General features: G+C 41.3%; 2 protein-coding genes across 7 annotated transcripts in view; one reads left to right on the top strand and one right to left on the bottom strand.

Annotated features, from left to right (window-relative positions):
• LOC123837464 (transmembrane protein 14C) overlaps positions 1-17,290 on the top strand; it is a 96,352-nt gene that overhangs the window by 28,801 nt on the left and 50,261 nt on the right. The window lies entirely within an intron of this gene.
• Positions 1-17,290, bottom strand: part of MAK (male germ cell associated kinase) — a 55,297-nt gene that overhangs the window by 12,101 nt on the left and 25,906 nt on the right. For both annotated transcript variants that reach the window (XM_064597181.1, XM_064597180.1), the window contains exons 8-11: positions 16,280-16,447; positions 12,198-12,509; positions 7,040-7,212; positions 3,760-3,911 (exon numbers count right to left, since the gene is read on the bottom strand). In XM_064597181.1, coding sequence (XP_064453251.1) covers positions 3,760-3,911; positions 7,040-7,212; positions 12,198-12,509; positions 16,280-16,447 — 805 coding nt within the window. The remainder of the gene's footprint in view (positions 1-3,759; positions 3,912-7,039; positions 7,213-12,197; positions 12,510-16,279; positions 16,448-17,290) is intronic.

Genomic DNA, 17,290 nt, shown 5'->3' with positions numbered 1-17,290 from the left:
CTTTCCCACCACCAGAGGGCTCCCTTGTACAGATAAGAAAATATCAATTTGCTGCTTTTTTTTTTTAAACAGGGAAAAGTATCCCCCATGAATCTGTGTTTTGGGAACTTTGCTACATTCCTGCTTTTGCAGTCAGATCAGAACTCCCTCATAGTATGAACACAAATATTTACAAACCTACAGGTATCTAGATTGAGATTACAAGGGAAGTGTCTTTGCTGCTTTCCTCAAAAGTGCCCCCCATCTCTTATCGTCTTAATTCCAACTCTCCTCACCTTCCTAAGGACTTCACTCCCTCAGGCATCCACCTCCCCTCCTGCATGACTAATCCCTCCCTCTGTAAGAGGTCATTCCTGTCCATATGTGGAGGAGCTCCAAGGACCCAGAATCCCTACCACTGATGTGCTCCCTGAGCCCGCTCCAGTATGGCTTGTTTCTTTCTTTTTTTTTTTTTTTTAAAGATTTTATTTATTTATTCATGAGAGAGAGAGAGAGGCAGAGCGAGAAGCAGGCTCCCAAGGAGCAGGGAGCCTGATGCGGGACTCGATCCCAGGACCCTGAGATCATGACCTGAGCCGAAGGCAGACGCTTAACCATCTGAGCCACCCAGGCGCCCCAGTATGGCTTGTTTCTAAGCTCCTCTTCACAGCACAACGTCTCCTAAGAGTAGTCTTCCTGTTCAGTCGCTAACTTCTCACTTCTCATCACTTTTCAACCCACTCCAGTCTAGTTCTCCCTCACCATTCCAGACTGAAACTGAACTCCCAGGGTCATCAGGAACTTCTCCACTGACAAATTTAATATTATTATTATTATTTTTTTTAAGATTTTATTCATTTGCGAGAGAGACAATGAGAGACAGAAAGCATGAGAGGGAGGAGGGTCAGAGGGAGAAGCAGACTCCCCGCCGAGCAGGGAGCCCGACGCGGGACTCGATCCCAGGACTCCAGGATCATGACCTGAGCCGAAGGCAGTCGCTTAACCAACTGAGCCACCCAAGCGCCCTCCACTGACAAATTTTATCAGGCATTTCTCTCCCTTCTTATAACCGCTCAGCAGTAAACTCTTTCAGGTAAACTCTCCCTTGGCCTTTGGAAACCACCTGTGCCTGGTCTCCCCCTCATCTGCCAGGCTCCTTCCTTTCCTCTTTCTCAGCTCCTCCTCGTCTACCGCTCACAATCTCTCTGGAGGTGATCCTATTCAATCCATGGACTTAAATACTGTCTGGGAGTCGCTGAGGACTCCTACATCTGTTCTCCTTGGCCCCAGTCCCTCCTCAGCGTACCTGGCTCTTCCCTCCTTCCGCCCACGTGGCCTCTCCACACTGACATGTTTCACAAGCATCTCAAATAGAACAGCCCACGCACAGGACTGTCCACCTCTTTCCCACCCAATCCTGTTCCTCAGTCTTCCCCATCTCAGAGCATGGCACCACCATCCAGCTCGGATTCAAGCTCCAAACTCGCTTTTCCCTTATTTTCTACCAACATCTATCAGCAGGTCCACTTCCAAAATCTATCACGAGCCCAGCTCCCTCTAGGTCATCATCATCTTTCCCCTGGAGGACTCCGGTCGCTTCCAGCTGGCCTCCCTGCGTCTAGCCTTGCCCTGCTGCAATCCATCCTTTACACAGAGTCTTTTTCATGCATGTGTCATGTGTCACTTACCTCCTGAGTTTCCTTCAAAGGCCTCCGTCAGACCTGGAAAGAACCCCAGATTCCTTCCCCTGCCCTCAAGGTGCTGCATCATCTGACCTCTGCGGGCTTTCCCCCTCCTCCCCTTTGGTTTCTCTCCCCTAAACTCTTTAAGCTCCAGATCTGCAGCCTGTTGATCTACTTCTCAAGCCAGTGTCGTTCCCTCCGCCTAAAACCTCTTCTCTCAGCTCCCAACTTGGCTGCCTCCTCCTCATCCTTTTGGTATCAGGTCAAAGGTGAGGGGATGGGGGAGTGCCCCCCTGCAGCCAACTCCAGGTTGTCTCTCTGCTTCCACAACACTCATCACCACCTGTGAATTTGCCTTTTCTCTCTCCACTAGAATGGAAGCTCCTGGAGAGCAGGGACCTTGTGTGTCTTGTTCAGTGCTACATAGATATCTCAATGCCTAGATCATTAAGTACCTTGCACGTATTAAGTGCTTAACATGTATTACTGAGTGAATGAATAAAACAAAGGAATCAACAGCCTCCACAAATGAATGTGTATCCTATCCAGGGGTCCCACAATGTCTTGCCCTTCCATCTGCACAGAGACATGCTGCTCATCCACTAAGGACCAGCGGGGTCACCTTCTCTATAAAGGCTAAAACAAAACAAACACTGAATCCACAGATCTCCAAATACCCAGGGTTATAGTTTTAGCTCCTTCCTGGATAACTTCATGCCAATCTCTTCAGTCTACCTTGGATAGGACAGTATCTTCCTTCTTACTACTCAGCAGAGAAGTGCAGTCAAAAGCCTGGCTTTGTTCTCCCTTCTCCCTGTTACTTCAACTTCTTCAACATGTGTGGCTAAACCTGTGCAGCTGCTGTGCCTCCTGCTTTCTCTCCTGTTCATTTCTAAAGACTTCTGTAATTTCATTTTTTCCTTTCAATTATTGACAGTAGGAATGGATCTCTACTGGATTCCTAGAACTGAAATTTAAATGGTTGCCTAAAAGGTATACGGAAAAATGTCATGCAGCAATCTCTTGCTAACAATCCAGTTTCAACCTTGTCTCTTGTCTTCCTTATCCCTCCTTCCCAAACAAACTCCTGGGAGATAAAAACCACGGCCTGCTTCTGGATACTTCCTCATGTGAACCCAGTGGCCTGTTTACTATGTTCAGAAAGCTGTAAACGGCCATGCTCACAAAAGAAAAACTTCATCTCTCTCCCTTTTTGGACTAAAGATAGATCTGTATAGATACACAGTCACTTAAAAATTGATTTCCTTTTAGACTCCATTGAATTTAAACTTTTTAAAGTGGATTTTGAGGAGAAAATGCTGCTTACAGGCACAACATAAATTCCCCCCCATCAGTCGTCTTAGATAGAGCAACTCAGATGTTTGCTAGGCATCCCCACCTCAACTCCCGTTTCTCCACTTCCACACCTCCTGTCCTCTCCTAATCTTCCGTTTCTCAGCTAAAGTTACCACCATTCCCCCCAGTCGTCGCCAAGTCAAAAATCCAGAAGCCAACACTAATTCCTTCTGTTCTTTACCATCATCCATGCTGATCTATCAGCAAGTCCTATCTTCCCACTATTGAAATACACTGAGATTTTACCCATTTCTGTCTCCACGTTCACCACTCTGGAGCAAGCCATTACCCTCTCTATCCAGACATATGCAGTGGGCTCTCGACCAGCCTCCTTGCCCCTCTTGAGCGCCTAGTATGCTCTACCCACCATGATCTTTCAAAACCATAATCCAGATCATTTAGGACACAGTGTAAAATCTCACGTTTTATGAAACGGTGTAATGGGGGTGCAGAATTATTTTAACAAAATTTAACACTTACAGGCATAGCTTTGGTGGGCGAGGGTGGTATTTTTTGGAAGCCTATTCTCATCTTGATTTTTGACAAGGCATTTCTTGAGCAGACTTCACAGAAGCAGGAGACTCAGAAAAGTACTTGGGAATAAGTACTGACCAGGCTGAGCCAGTGAAGAGCACCGTGATTATGCTTTTTGTCTTAGGGTGCCCTTCCTGCAAAGATTCCAAGGCACTTGAGCCTGACCTCTACTCTAGTTGGCAGCAAACATTTTATTTTCTCTGCTTACCTGGAAGGTATCTTGATTGCTTCAAGTAGTACTGTTTGGCTGTTGAGGCAGTTGACAGTTCAGAATCAGATTTTAGGGAAAAAGCAGCAGGTAAGCTCTTGTTTTCCCCTGCTGCCGAGTGGTTGGAGCCTGAGGGTACGGACTCTGGAAGCCTTAAAAGTCAACAGAAGGCGGCATTACAATGTGAAAAAATGTGAAGATGACAGCTACTGTGTTCTCACCCACCCCCTGCTCATCTTTTCAAGGGCAAGTTCAGCTCACTTAAATGGTTTCCATCAGAGTCCTTTTGCTGATAGGGATGCTAAATGACAACTTCTCCCCCAACAGATATTGGGCCGTCCACACAATCATTTTTAATACTAGACGTTATGTGACAGAAAGCTTTATAACTGAGCAGCAAATTGCCTGTGTATAATGTTTCTAGCTTTCAGGCCACAGCTACAGTTGTGGATTTATGAGTGGAGGGTGACACGGTGAAAGGGAAGATAATCATAGCCACATTCACCTATGAAAGTAATGTCTGATCAGTAAGGTTGTCTGGGACCCCCTCAGAGACCGACACTGACTTGGTTGGCCCTTTGAACTTCTTGCTACCCCCACCTGCTCTGGGGTAGTCCTCGACACAGGTGGGACCCTTCCATTAGAAAGAGCCCCACCCATTTCTGGCTTCTTTCCCTCTCCCTCAGCCCACTGTAGTCCTACCAACTGCCGAAATCCTACCGGTTTTCAAAATGGCTCATTCCAAAAAGACTTTGCTCTCCTCCTCAAAGTGATCTGCCCATAAGCAGAACTCTTGAGCTCCTTAGAGCTCCTTTATTAGCAGAACCTAATACACTCTCTGATCTTGTGTTATACTGACTTGAAGGTCTTATTTCCACTGCTGTACATTTGATGGGATGAAGACAGACTACATCCTGTTCATACCTTTGCTTAATACCATCTAGGTATTTGGTAACTGTCTACCGGGCATGCATACAAGTATAAGTATAAATATCTTCTGTTTTGTTCGCTAAAAAAAAAGACAATCTAATAAGTGAAAGTTTTACATTTTAGTATTTGGTCTGTTGTATTCTTTACGAGGCAGCCTAGGCTGCCTGTGAAACTGAGCAAAGCATAGCAGAGTGCATTCAGTTCACCAAGTATTTGGGCTCCTATTGCTTAAGAAATAGTGCAGTACAGAAGAGAGGCAGAGATCTAGACAGTTTTGAATTAGGCCTCACCTGACTTTAGGCAACCTGTTTATCCAACCTATCTGACTCTCAGTATTCTGTGCTACGCTATTTTTACTGAAGTATGAAGATTATAAATTAAAATTTAGGTAGGTGCTTAATATATGGAAGTATATTAATAATTATTATTGTTATTATATGTCTAAATTATATAAAGCCATTTGAAGATACTAAAAAAATAAAAATGGAAGAAATAAACATTAAGAATTCGTTGTCATACAGTTTTTCTAAAGAATTTCAGGAGAAAAGGAATAAATGATATTAAAGACATTTACCAGTTGTTCCCTTGCCAGAATTTAAGTATATGGACTACAAACTTGATTTTAACTATAGATTTTGATTTAAATCTCTTCCACCGGGCGCCTGGGTGGCTCAGTTGGTTAAGTGACTGCCTTCAGCTCGGGTCATGATCCTGGAGTCCTGGGATGGAGTCCTGCATCGGGCTCCCTGCTCAGCAGGGGGTCTACTTCTCCCTGACCCTCTTTCCTCTCTTGCTCTCTGTCTCTCATTCTCTTGCTCTCAAATAAATAAATAAAATCTTAAAAAAAAAAAAAAAAAAGCTCTGGTTTCTTTTAAAAAAAAAAATAAAAAAAAATAAATCTCTTCCACCTAAAAACACATGATAAAATTCAGCTGGAATTAGGATGAAATGGGTTTTAAAAAAAAAAGTTTTCAAGTCATCTACATAGTACACCAATGCAGATACAAAGAATTATTTGTTTTAAAAAAGCAACTACATACCTCTCTATATATCCTTAAGTTAACATCTATAATTTTTTATCATAAATTAAATCATTGTATTTCTTGTTTCTTAATAGTAGATAGAAAACAGTAAATAATTTTAAGATGAAATATGAGGATTAACTATAATTGGAGTATTTCATGGTATAACTTGATAAAGTTTTAACCACTTTATTCCATAAACACTGAATCTTCAAAAAATTATGTACAACATATATCCATAGGTTTTGAAAAAAAAAAGTTTCACAGAACATTCTAGTACATTTAAAAGAATAAGCATCATTAGGCTCTGGTGCTTTAGTGGTTCTGAATCCCTGTGCTTTCCAACACAGGCTAAAATACCCTATTTCTAATGTGGGTTTTTTTTTTTTTCCCCGTAAGAGAAATACGTATAGGACAGCAAAGGCTTCTGAGCTGAAGATGGCAATCTTCTGACTTCTCCCTTTGTTTGGCATCTCAAAGGTTGTTAGGCCTTTATGCCACTCCAGATTTGAAAATGCTGAGAGTGTGACTTTCTGGCATAAAGTGGGAGGGGGGTTAAGCATGTTTGTACTCAAGTTTGTGTACTTTAGGGAAGAGTACCTATGGAACTTGAGGACCTGGAAACCTATTGACTAAGAATTATCCAAGCATAAGTCCTCCTAACAGAATCTTCCATGTACCTTCAGAGACATGTGTGTCCCAAAGTAAATGCCAGACAGCTATTAGATAAAATGCCCTGCCTCCTGCCAATATTTTTCTCCCTCTTCTTTTGTTCCAAAGAGAAAAAGGAAGACAATATTTTTCCAAGCTTTTTTTCATAAGATTTAACCCACCCTCACTTCAAAGTTGAATAGTGCACTAATGATGACTTAACTTATGAAAGAAAAGGGACTGCTGGAGATATGAAACTTCCAGAAAAAGTTTAGGAAATGATCAAAAAAGTTTAGCAAACAAATTAGTGAATCTGAACACCATCAGAGGAAACCATTACCTTTGTAGATTGTGCTTTGCTTTTCTTCAAATAGGCGTGCAGATTTCAAATGGGAATGATGGTGATCATAATTCAGTAGGGCACACTGAAAACTTCACAAGAACCACCCCCCGCCCAACACACACACATAACACTCAGCCATTAATACTGAGAATCATTACTGCGAGAAGTCAAGAATCTTACCTTCCCAGAGGTATGCGTAGAGATCTGGGGTGTGTGGAAGAAAACAATAGTAAGCTACTTACTGTCTTTTAACACCTTCATTCATTTATATATAATGAGTAATATAAAGTTGATGCATGATAAAAATATATTTTCCTGGAATGTGAAATCTTACCGAAATGGAGAATCTTTTTTCCTCTTTTCTTTGAATACACTCATGCTTGGCTTCTTGGAATGGGACGCTCCAAGATCACAGTCCTCAAACTCTTCCCAGCTGTCTCCAGACTTGAACACAGTCTGACCCCAACGCCTCCTTGAACTTTTATGACCCAGTGTGCCACTTGGCTTCTGTGGTGGAAGATCAGTTGTCGTCATCATCTGTAATCGTTTGCTGAATGCCTTTTATGCACGAGCTATTCTATTTGATACTAACAGTACCCATTCTCAAGGAGCCTTCCATATAGTTAAGAAGATACATATATACACATTGAAAAGTACTAACAAAAACAGGTAGCCCATGTTAAAAATATGATAGGAGTCCAGAGGGAGGAGAGATCTCTGGATTTGGGTTGGGGTGAGGATCAGAATTGACACCTCACTGGTGTAGAATTTGGAAAACTGTCATGTGTGACTGTGTCTCTTTGGGCAATTGAATTAACTTCTCAGAGCCTTGGTTTCCTCCTCCTTAAATGGAGATAAGCAGTATTTCTCTAATTAGTGTTTCTGAATTTAATAGTAAAATACCTTGAAAGTCCTTAGGATAAGGCCTAACACATAACAGGAGTTACTAAGGTTAGGTGGTACAGTTGTTATTACTATTATTGTTGTTGTTCCAGAGTTTGGAAGAGGAAATATACAGAGTACGACTTTTAGTAGAAAAGAGCCTGGGTGGCTCAGTCAGTTAACGTCTGACTCTCAGCTCAGCTCAGGTCTTGATCTCAGGGTTGTGAGTTCGAGCCCCATGTTGGGCTCCATAGTGGGCATGGAGCCTACTTAAAAAAAGAAAAGAAAAGAAAAGTGCCAGTGTTTGTTCCAGCAAGAAAGTGTAGACCTAGCTTATCAAAGTAGGTGGTTGCTACTAGAAGTAGTGGAGGATAGGGTTGCGAAGACAGACTGGTGCCGACGTTTGAAGGCCTTTAGTGTCTGTCTAACGAGTTGCAGCTCTCCCATGGGCAGTGAAGAACATCGGATGTCTTTGAGCTAAAAAGTGGGAAGATAAAGGTAGCATTCTAGAAGGCCAGGCTCTTCAGATAGGAGCCCTTTGCAGTTATACTGGAATGCTCATGAAAGAATACATTTGCTCTTGACAAGGAATAAAAGGCCTGGACTTCGCATCTCCCTGAACAGAGGTCAGAGGACAGTGTGGCACATACTGTGAGGTGTCCACTCAGTAGCCATTCTTCCTGTCTTCCTTCCTAATAGACTTGGTGCTATGCAGCAATATGCCTACTTAAAATACCTGAAATCTCGGCCTCCTTCGCGGCTGTATGTAGCCGTGTGACACGATCTAGCCAATGAGTTGTTGGTGTAAGTTTACTGGAGGGACTTCCAGGAGAGCTATTTTTGGACTCCCTTGGCATGCCAGTGGCTTTCACTCTTTCCTCTTCTAGAATGCAGAAGCCACCCCAGAGGAGTGGCAGCCATCTGGTGGCCACAGGAATGAAAGTCACCCACGAAGCATGGCAGGACAGGAGGACAGAAGCAGTCTGGTTCCTTCTACAATCTGCACCAGCCCTGGTTTGGCCCACCACCTGACTTCTTGTTGTGTCAGAAAACAACCCGTTATTGTTTGAACCTCCGTGGTCAGGTCTCCATCATAAGTCACAGAATGTAATCCTAATGGATGCAGACAAGGAAGGGCAGGGATGACTTTGAAAGTTTCAGCCTGCTTGTGTCAGGATGGTGGCTCTGTTGATAAAAATAAGGAATGAGGAAGAAGACCTGGCCTGGACCAGACTGGGGTTTTATCCAAATCGATCTGGGGCAGTCTGGGGTACATAAACTGAAAAATCCAAAGGCAGTTGAAAACCAGGGAATTTGGAAGCAAACGCAGCTGTGTTTGGGGCAGGAAGATGTTTAAAGAATGGATATGCTATTGCTTGGAGCCCGTGGGTCTTAGTGGCAGCTGATGGCAGAAATGGTGTTTGCCAACCTCTCTTAGACCGCTGTTTTCTTCACCAGGGAGAACTAACTCTAGAGTAAGGAGAATAAAATGATCTAAGATCCCAGATAAGTAGAGCTAATATCAAGGGTTATATTTAGCTGAGTTTCAGCTGAATTGTTTTTTTAGGGTGCTGATGCTCTATGCTGCTGAGCAATGTCAGTAATATCAAGTAGTCTTCTATGTCTGAGAAGATGGGAAAAGGGCAAATATAAATAATGTGTATAAAGGAGAAGGTGGATTTTCGCAAACTCCACTTTAATACGTTTGGTATAGGATGAGGGCAAAGATTCTAGAATCAGTTATTAAAGGGAAAGTTTGAGCACCGAGGGAAAAAATGTGGGTAGATCGTATAGGCCACCATTTTTTTTTTAAAGATTTTATTTATTTATTCATGAGAGATAGAGAGAGAGAGGCAGAGGCAGAGGGAGAAGCAGGCTCCCCGCAGAGCAGGGAGCCCGATGTGGGACTCGATCCCAGGACCCTGGGATCATGACCTGAGCTGAAGGCAGACGCTTAACCGACTGAGCCACCCAGGCATTCCCTAGGCCACCATTTTTTATAAAAAACAATGAATACACATGGTCTCTGTGGCCTTCAATAAAGTAGGGGGCAGAGTCTTTGGGGCTATCAGTGAAGTGAAGTGATGAAAGGACAACAAACGTGGGTCAGTACTGTTACGGACTCAATGTTTATTCCCCCCAAAATGTATATGTTGAAATTTGTACGCCCCTCCCCCCAAATTTATACCCTGTGTCTAACGTGATGGTATTTGGACAAGGGGCCTTTGGGAGGTAACTAGAGATTAGACAGGGTCATGAGGATGAGACCCTCATGATGGGCTTAGTGCCCTCATGAAAGAGACTCCGGAGAGCTTGCTTTCTCTCTCTGCCATGGGAGGACAAAGTGAGAAGGCACTTTCTACAAACCGGGAAGAAGGCCCTCACTAGGAATCAAATTGGCTAACACTCTGATCTTGGACTCCCCAGCATCTAGAAAATAAATTTCTGGCTTAAAGCCACCCAGCCCCTGGTATTTTGTTATAGCAGCCCAAGCAGATGAAATACATTGTTCAATAGTCTGACCAAGAGTACTCTCAGTGGATCAGAGTCATCCTACAAGAAGGTCCTAGCGGCCTGCCCAAGGGCTCATTGCCATTCTGTTCATCATGAAGGTACAGGAGAAAAAAAGCAAATGAACAACTAAACCAATGCATAGTTAGTGACATGCTAGGCAGAATGGTTAAACTGACAAGACAAAAATAATTTAGAAACTGGAGAGGTAAAAGTAAGGTCTTGCAATTTTTTGAATCCTAGAGATCAAATGCACAAGGAAGAAGTAAAGAATATGTGATTTAGCAAAAGCACTTGTAAAAAATAGACTTAGGAATTTTAGTTGACAGAATATATAATCCCATCTCTGGAACCTATTAGCTATCTAAAAATTTAGTGCTAGGATACTGGGTACTTTAACTTAGTGAATGCATACAAGGCCTTAGCATAGTACATGGCACTTAGTAGATACTCAATAAATATTCATTTCTTTTCTTTTCCTCTCAGTATGAGTCAACATTTGAAGTGCCTTCCAAGAAAAAAACAAAAAAACAAAAATGTGATCTTTGGTGACATGAGAACACATATGGTTCTGGAATGTTGGAGGTGATTTACCATGGTTTATACTCCCTGCCCGTGGTTTGCCTCTAGTTCTGGCAGCCTCATGCTAAATGGGAAGCAGGGGTCTCAAAGTCTCCTTCCTACACAGGAATCAAGGATTACTCAGTCACTGGTGAATGATGTCATGTGTGAAGTGTGGGGGATCTGGGGATGTTTCTCCTAGAGAAGAGGACAGGTAATATAAGGGCTATTTTCAAATATCTGAATGGCTTCCTTTCTTGAAGAGTAATTAACTTTTATTAAAAGCTACAGAAGGAGCGCTTGGGTGGCTCAGGTCATGATCTCAGGGTTCTGGGATGGAGCCCCGCATTGGGCTCCCTGCTCAGTGGGGTGTCTGCTTCTCCCTCTTCCTCTCCCTCATGCTTGCGTGTTCTCTCTCTCTCAAATAAATAAATAAAATCTTAAAAAAAAAAAAAAGGCTACAGAAAACCAGATTTTAGCTCAGTATAAGAAAGAACTTCTGAATAGTCAGAAATGTCCCAAAGAGGGGATGCCTGGGTGGTGCAGTTGGTTAAGCGTCCAACTCTTGGTATGGGTTCAGGTAGTGATCTCACGGTTGTGGGATTGAGCCTGTGTTGGGCTCCACACTCAGCGTGGAATCTGAGATTCTCTCTCCCTCTGCCCTTCCTGCTCATGTGCGCTCTCTTTCTCTCTAAAATAAATAAGTCTTATTAAAGTAAAGAAATGCCCCTAGATGATATAGACTCCTAGATGTAGTATGAACTATTAATTCATTTGTTCAACAGATAAACTGAGAATTCAGCCATGTGCCAGGCACCATTCTGGGTTCAGGGCCTGTACTGATAAACAGACAAACATCCCTGACCTCACGGAGCCTACATGCTATAGGAAGAGCCAGATAATAAACAATACACATAAGAACCAGGTAATTAATAGTGTGGTAGGATAGGATTAGTGCTATTGGGAGCAGGGCTTGCTTATATAAGGATGGCAGGAATGGATAAGGAATTAGACAGTATTTGTTGAGATCTCTCAGTCCTTAAAATGCCCACCATGCAAATGCATTTGTGAGTATACATCTTGAGGAGACAGCTAATATGGCCCCTGACAAGCTCCCTGAACTGAACAAAAGTAGGAAGAGGAAATCTTAGACTACACCTGATACTTAAAAAACCCATTCTGTTCATGTTCATTAGTATTTAAAAACAGTATTAAATTAATGTTAAAATCCTTAAGATTTAGTATCAGCTCTCTTGAGTCCCAGATTCTATTAAATTCTTTGAGTTCTTTTGCATTTAAGTAACTGTTAAAGAAAGTATGTAGCATCCAAACTTTATTGCATTCATTTTGGCTGTTTTTCTTTTTATAACCCATATGAAAATTTTAGGTTATCTCTTGCTAAGCTCCTGCCAAAGGAAGCAGGGACTGTAACATAAGTAGTCTTTTATATCTTCCCCCACATTTTTAGGAACGCCTAGAAAATAAAATCCTAACTGAGCCAAACTATTGCATCTAAAGTGCCGTTATGGGCTACTCACGGTTGGCATGTTTCTGACGATACTTGGAAACAGTGTTTGTGGCTCTTTCTGTTGACCCGGCTGCTTTGGCACTGGCTGGACACTCATGTTCTGTGGAGGCTGGATGGACTGCAGTGGCTGGTGGCGGTTTTTCGGCTGGGGCTGTCTGACCGTCTGATCGTTTATGTCCGGCAGAGGCTTAGATTCTAGATCCCCTAAAGATGGCTTTGATTCTAGTGGTTGCACCTGCTTATTTAAAGATTGTTTCGATTCCAGATGATGTGAGGAAGGGCCTAATACTTGACCAACTTGAAAATACAGGTGTTTCAATGCCTACAAAAGCATGGAAATAAGAAATGCTTATTAAAATGGTTGTGCCTAAATTTATTGCACATAAACGACTGACTAGCAGTGGGCTCGGCATATAGCACTAGTCTAGATCAGCTTCAAAGACTTAGAAAGCGTCCAGTTTTCCCCTTATGTGGTACCTTCAAAAAGGTAACCAGGAAATAATGATTTAGGACATAAATTTCTTTTAAAAAATAGGTACAACATAGTAGGAAGAATGTAAAACTCATGTGTAACGTCCAGGCAAAGCAACTGTTGTATTTAAAGATTCTGTATGAAAACAAAACCTAGCTTATAAACATGGGCTAAATTTGATGTGATTAATTCAAACTAAAATGCTAGGTACTGATCATGGTTTAGAGTCCATGCATTAGGAAATGAGTTAAGAAAACCTTTTATGGAGTTCATTTGAAATGATTAACTTGAACATTATATAAAATTCAGGGCTACTCTTAGCCTAAGGATAGCTACATACCTACTAGCAATAAAAATAATTCTAAGAAAGGAGATTACAAATATATGTGTGTTAGAGCTTATTATAGCAATATACCAGCAAAGAGAAGATACTTATGGGAAGAAAATATAAAAATAATAAAAAATGATCACTGTTTGATCATTTTTATCATTATCACTGGTTACCTTTATGAGTCAACCAGTAGCTGCTGCTGCCTGGAGGTGGGGGGGTGGAGGGGAGGCCTGATGACTGACGGGTGACACAGTCTACAGTAGTGGTTCTCCACTGGGAGCCATCTGTCCCCTCTGGAGACATCATTTTTATTGTCACAACCTGGGGGTGGGAGGTGCGACTGGCATCTAGGCATGTTGGCAGGGATGCTGCTAAACGTCCTACAATAACAGGATGGTCCTCACAACAAAGAATGATCCGATCCAAATGTCACAAGTGTCGAGGTTGATGAAAATTGGTCTAGAGAATGTCTGAAGCCTTCTGTGCAGCTCAGCTGTGGATGCTGATCCCTTTACCAGTAATCATATGCCTGGATTAAGGAGGAAAGTTCCCAGTTCTGCGGTTTGTGTGTATGGAGGAGGGGAGGTTGGGAGGGCACCTTAAGGTAGCCAAGCCCTATTACCCTGCACATCCTGCCCTAAGCTGGTACCCACCGATGTGTGAACACAGCTCTGACCCACAGTTAACTTCTCAGGTATGCAAGGGCAGTTTTTGGAGGGACAGAAGTAGCTCTGTACATGGCTCCTGTATCCTATAAATTCAACTCTCCCTAACTCGGTCTCCCAGCTTCCACTAAAAAGCAGGACGATGAAATAGTAGACAAGAAAGAGGGTAAGGGCAGGGAGGTATATTTCCGCAGAGGTAGGAAGAATCTTTATTCTGAGATGTCCCCTACCACAACCGACGTATGTGTTAATTACACTGATATTGCTAAGTGGAGCTCGACAAATACAGGCAATTTAAATACATCAGTACCTGATGCACAGAAAGCCCTCAACTTCTTAATTAAGTCCTATTAATTAGTATGCCAATACTCCTAAATTAAAAACGTACTATATTTTGGAGCTAGAACCTTTATAAATTTGATTTGCAATTTCAAGGCTTCATCTATAACAATTCTTCCTCTTTAAGATATCAGTTACCATCCTTCAAGAAGAGGTGAATCTTTAAGAAAGAATTTGTTTTTTCGTGTTTATTCGGGGAATATTTGATCATTGCATAGAATAAGGATGTATGGAAAGTTCTCAAGAAGAAATTAAAATAATCCCCAATGCCAACACCAGGAGAAAACTACTGCTCACATTTTGATGTTTTGCTTTTTTGTACTTCTTTCTAGTCATGTAAATTAATATATATACATATTTAAATAAAACCATATTGTGTGTATAATATTCTAGCCTACTTTTAAACTTAACATTTGGGCTTGAGAATTCTCCAAAATGATTACTTTATTTTAAAAATTCCATTTTTAATGGGGGCAAAGTAGTCTATATCAAGGATATATATACTTTAAATGTTCCCTAGAACATTAGGTTTATACCTCCAATGGGCAGTTTTTAATTAGCTTTGAACATCTGTGGGCATAAATCTTTATCCAACTTTATGAATGTTTTCAATGTTCTTGATATACTACATTGCAAAACTATTTTCCATTACTTAGAGAAATAGCCTTTCAGCTGTTTTTTACTGGTTTCTTGTTGTTGTTGTTGTTTTTGCATTTACCATAATGAACAATGGCTGCACATTAAAAAAATATTTTTTGGTAATTTTAATTTCTTTTTCTGATTTTTTTAAATGTCTCATGCCCACTTTTCTTCTTTATGTAAGAGTTAAAGACTTTTATTATATTTTTATTACAAAAGTTAACAAATATTTAGAAACATTAGAAAATATACTGTCTCATTTGTTAAAAAGAACTCTTGCTGTTTGTCTTCCAACCTTAAGATTTTTATAAGAGGAGGGGCGCCTGGGTGGCTCAATCGTTAAGCGTCTGCCTTCAGCTCAGGTCATGATCCCAGAGTCCAGGGATCGAGCCCCACATCAGGCTCCCTGCTCACAGGAAGCCTGCTTCTCCCTCTCCCACTCCCTCTGCTTGTGTTTCCTCTCTTGCTGTGTCTGTCTGTTAAATAAATAATAAAATCTTTAAAAATAAAAAGATTTTTATAAGAGAAAAAAATTTAATTTTTGTGTGATCAAATCTGAGTTTTCCCTACAGAGAACAAACTAATGGTTACCAGAGGTGAGATAGGTGGGAGTATGGGGGAAATAGGCGATGGGCCCTGAGGAGTGCACTTACCATGATGAAAAAAAAATCTGAGTTTTCCCTTTGTGGTTTCTTCTGTTACTTTTATACTCATCTATTTCTTAGCTTGAGATTACTCCCCTATACTTTTCTTTAGTTCTCAATAGTTTAGTTCGTCCTTCTTACTTTTTAAACCTTCTGTGATTTACTTGAAAAGTATGGTAAGAAATAACCTAAATTTACTTTTTTCCAGAGAATTAACTAATTGTGCCAGTGACAGTCCCCTCCCCCCAATTTGTGATGCCATGTTTACCTACTGCTGACCTACAGCTTCTGCAAGTCGGGTTCTCTGTCTACTCTTTTTTTTTTTAAGATTTTATTTATTTATTTGACAGAGAGAGACACAGCTAGAGAGGGAACACAAGGGAGAAGCAGGCTTCCCGCCAAGTAGGGAGCCCAACGTGGGGTTCAATCCCAGGACCCTGGGATCATGACCTGAGTATCTGTAGATGTCTAAGGGCTGGTCACAAAGCAGTTGAGCAAGGGTGCCACCTGCTGGCCTCTTGTGGGAGCTGGAGAGTGAACAATACTCCAGTCCTGTGGAGGCGTGATGCCCTTGCGTGGAGTGAACAAGAACCCACCTCTAAACCATAGGAAGGCATAGAAAGTCTCCTATGTTGCACAACTGAAGAGATGCCCTTTTACTACCAGTGACAAGTTTCGTCCTAATTAGCTGTCACATGCCTGAATTTTTATCATTAAAGAAATTAATTCCTTGCAGCCTCAACCTCATTTGAACCACAAGACACAGAAGATCATTGGAGTGGCTATTTTCTCAATCCTCCCAGGGATGTTATAGGCCTAGAAATGAATTCATTACATATTGGATGCCTCACGCTTTGAGGCTTACTTACAGGTTGGTAAAACCCTGGTTGAGAACAGACTTGCTTTGTAAATGAAAATATTCTTGGGGTATTGTAAAATCTCAAAAGCAAAAAAACCAAACAAACAAACAAAAAAACACTCTACCAGGGAGATTCATCTTACCTGACTTGCTGTTGGTCGCTTCTTTGGGTCCCAATTCAACATTTCAGTCATAAGCTGAATAGCTTCATTACTGGCATTGGGAATAAGAGTTTTTAAGTTTGTAGGAACACACTGGGGAAAACGGAAGTTCATAGAGGATGCAAGCTGGTACCCTTCTGGCCAGTCACTCTGTTTAAGGAAGATATAAGTGGGTGGGACGGAAGAACAAAAAGAAAATGTAATCAATTTAGTAATCAATTTAAAAACATGGGTATAATATAAAAATCACTGGTGGTGAAAATTTTAGTGTTGATTCATATAAGCAGAATGAAATACCAGACCACATATACAACTCAGTGCTATAAATAGTATAGAAAGAATATTAAACTCTTGTCCATTTTTTGGATCTTGATGATGATACCCAGCTGACTTTGAATAAATAAGCACAAATGGTGTATACAAAGCAGCTGATCATTACAAAGACCCTCATTATGTTAGATGTTGCATCCACTGTTAAAAACTGCACATAGCTAGGAAATAAAAAATTACATGAAGCTTTAATAACTATGTTTACTTGTCTAATTTTAACTACAAGGCACATACTAACATAATTAGGATGTAATTATACGTACTTATTAAGTACATATCAGAAAGTAAGGTCTGGCTGAATGCAGTAGTTAATGAGAAGTACTCAGTTCAAGGAATCAAATATCCATGGCAGAGGTATGTAAAAGGAAACAGGAAAGGTTAAGAGGAAATGGCCCAGGACACCTGGGATTCAAGAGTTGATGCCAATGAACATTCCCAGAGCAAGTGGGAAAGAGTCTAAGCAAGGATGGCTACAAGGTCATCAGCTGGTCATCAACCCAAAGTTAAATATACAAAATTCTAAATACAGAGTGTTCCCTTAAGTTCTTAAAGGCAAGAACCCTTTTTTTCTTCAGTCTTGTAGGGATTCTGGCTTCTCATCCCACCCAATTAAAAAAAAAAAAAGATAAGGAAAATAACCATTAAAGCGTAAGCCTATTTGAA

Source organism: Mirounga angustirostris, unplaced genomic scaffold (assembly GCF_029215605.1).
Source record: "Mirounga angustirostris isolate CCGP_5_RB_7025 unplaced genomic scaffold, mMirAng1.0.hap1 SCAF_8, whole genome shotgun sequence".
In the NCBI taxonomy this organism is placed as follows: Eukaryota; Metazoa; Chordata; class Mammalia; order Carnivora; family Phocidae; genus Mirounga; species Mirounga angustirostris.
This window is presented reverse-complemented; position numbering and strand designations above follow the sequence as displayed.